At 41.9% G+C, this 2,080-nt stretch overlaps 1 protein-coding gene across 1 annotated transcript; it reads left to right on the top strand.

Moving 5' to 3' along the window:
• Positions 1-426: 426 nt before the first annotated feature.
• LOC120295862 (antifungal protein ginkbilobin-like protein) lies at positions 427-747 on the top strand. The gene has a single exon (XM_039317467.1). The coding sequence runs from the start codon at positions 427-429 to the stop codon at positions 745-747; it is 321 nt and encodes a 106-aa protein (XP_039173401.1).
• The last annotated feature ends 1,333 nt before the right edge of the window (positions 748-2,080 follow it).

Below are 2,080 nucleotides of genomic sequence, written 5' to 3'. Positions count from 1 at the left end.
GCATAGGTTGGGCATTGTAAAATAAATTCTTATTTTTATGTGTAAAGGATACGAGAGAGTGTGGTTTGCTAGGATGTCAACAGACTTGTGTTATACACTATATATGCCGAATTCGTTAGTTAAATAGAGGGGCAAAAACCTTCTCATCCAATGAAGATACAACCAGTACTCTAGAATGGGAAATGACCAAGATATTCTATTGAATTAAAAAATCAACATTAAAAATGAATTACTGACTGAGAACCCTACGAGGAATGAGCCCTTTTTATACCCAACTCAATTTGTGTGTTCATCTACACCAAACAAAAGATAGTTTTTTGAGAGGGAAAGACAGCGAACGTTATCATGATGCCCGCAACACGCGAAACCGCAATCCTGTTCATACTACTTTCCCACTGTCTTTGTATCACAAGAAGCGATCTAGACATGACTTTTGTGGACAAGGTATGCAATGGAGCGCGGTACTACAATAGGGACGATTATGCCGAAGCATTCCACGCCGTCTTGCAGGATCTGAGGTCCACCACGGCTGAGAAGGGGTTCGACTACCACACCCATGCCTCTGTCAACCGTGCCGAGTGCTTTGGCCACGGTACGTGCAACGGCATGCCGACACAGGCTGATTGTACTAGCTGCATGGATTTTGCCTACGATGAAATCCGGAAAGTGTGCCCTTTTAGTGTCGGCGCACAACTTCAACTTCGCGATTGTAGGTTTAGTTATGAGCAATATTCGTTCATGGAATAACCTAAGCTTTTATTAGAAAAAGCTTATTAGAAAGTATCAATTATCATGATGTGTCATGTCTTAGAAAATTGATAATTCAAAAAATTCTCATTGAAGTGTGATATGAATGTGGAATGAGTGGCGTTGTTGATGCCACTGATCTTTGTATATGTTCAAACTGGTTAATCATCAACAAGAAGGATCAATTTGATCCGACGATGTTTGGGCTTGACACCCCCCCCCCCTTCTCTTCTTCTCTCGCACCTTTTCTGCTTCTAGCATGTCCGGCCCGACTTGGACAACCATTGACTCCAGCCACCGTCATCTATGATAGAGAACTCCATCGCACAATCCCTAGCTTCGCTGATCCTCGAGCTTCTCTCTCTCTCTCCCCAATGTGCCGACCGTGAACTCATAGCAGTGTTGAGTCCGTCGATCGTGACGGAGCTCGGTGCAATGTGTCGAGCTCTGTCTAGTCGTTGCCAACAGATTAGTTGTTGATGGTGACAGAGATTTGGAGGCCCTTCTTCCAGATCTGTTTATCCTCGTCGTATCCCGGGATATCTCACTTGAGATGGCTAGATGTGGTGCACAGAGAGAGAGAGAGAGAGAGAGAACTGAGCATGCGATAAAGCGAGCTAGAAAGAGCCGCAAGATGATGGCGTGATGACTATGGAAGCGTGGTTGAACGCATATCAGATGAGTGGAATAGGTGATGAGAACACAAACCGGATCGAAAGATCTTTATCCCTTAGGGTGCATACGTAAGAAATTTCTGAGGTTTAGCACGGCGGCGACTCATTATAAACCCTGATTGTTCGATGGGCTTTTGTGTCCGGTTGAAGGGCACAACATGATCCAAATTTTTCCACGCCAATAATTGCAAGTAATCTTATTTTTCTTGGGTCATTCATAAGGGGTTCTCGCCTATATTTTACCTTATGCATGAGATCATTCGGGTACTTTCTGATGAAGCCGTTGGCCGAGATGTGTTTTCTTGTAAAAAAAAAAAAAGTGATTGTTGAGATACATGTGAATATATATTTGCAGTATATCTCAACATTCATTCACGGAATAACCTAAGTTTTTGTTGGAAATTATATAATATCATGAGGTGTTACGTCCAAGGAAATCAATACTTCAATGTGATCTCATCATAGTGTGATATGAATGAGGATAAACGATGTTACTGGCACTACTGATCTTTGTATATGTTCGAATCGATTAATTGTCTCCAAGAATAGATCAATTTGATCTAATGATGTTTGGTTGTGACCCCACTCAAAATTGGCAGTGTTAGATGTTGACACGTACAGAGTTATCTCTACCAAATAGAAAATAATTAAATTCGAAG

This window comes from Eucalyptus grandis, chromosome 7 (assembly GCF_016545825.1).
Source record: "Eucalyptus grandis isolate ANBG69807.140 chromosome 7, ASM1654582v1, whole genome shotgun sequence".
Classification (NCBI taxonomy): Eukaryota; Viridiplantae; Streptophyta; class Magnoliopsida; order Myrtales; family Myrtaceae; genus Eucalyptus; species Eucalyptus grandis.
This window is presented reverse-complemented; position numbering and strand designations above follow the sequence as displayed.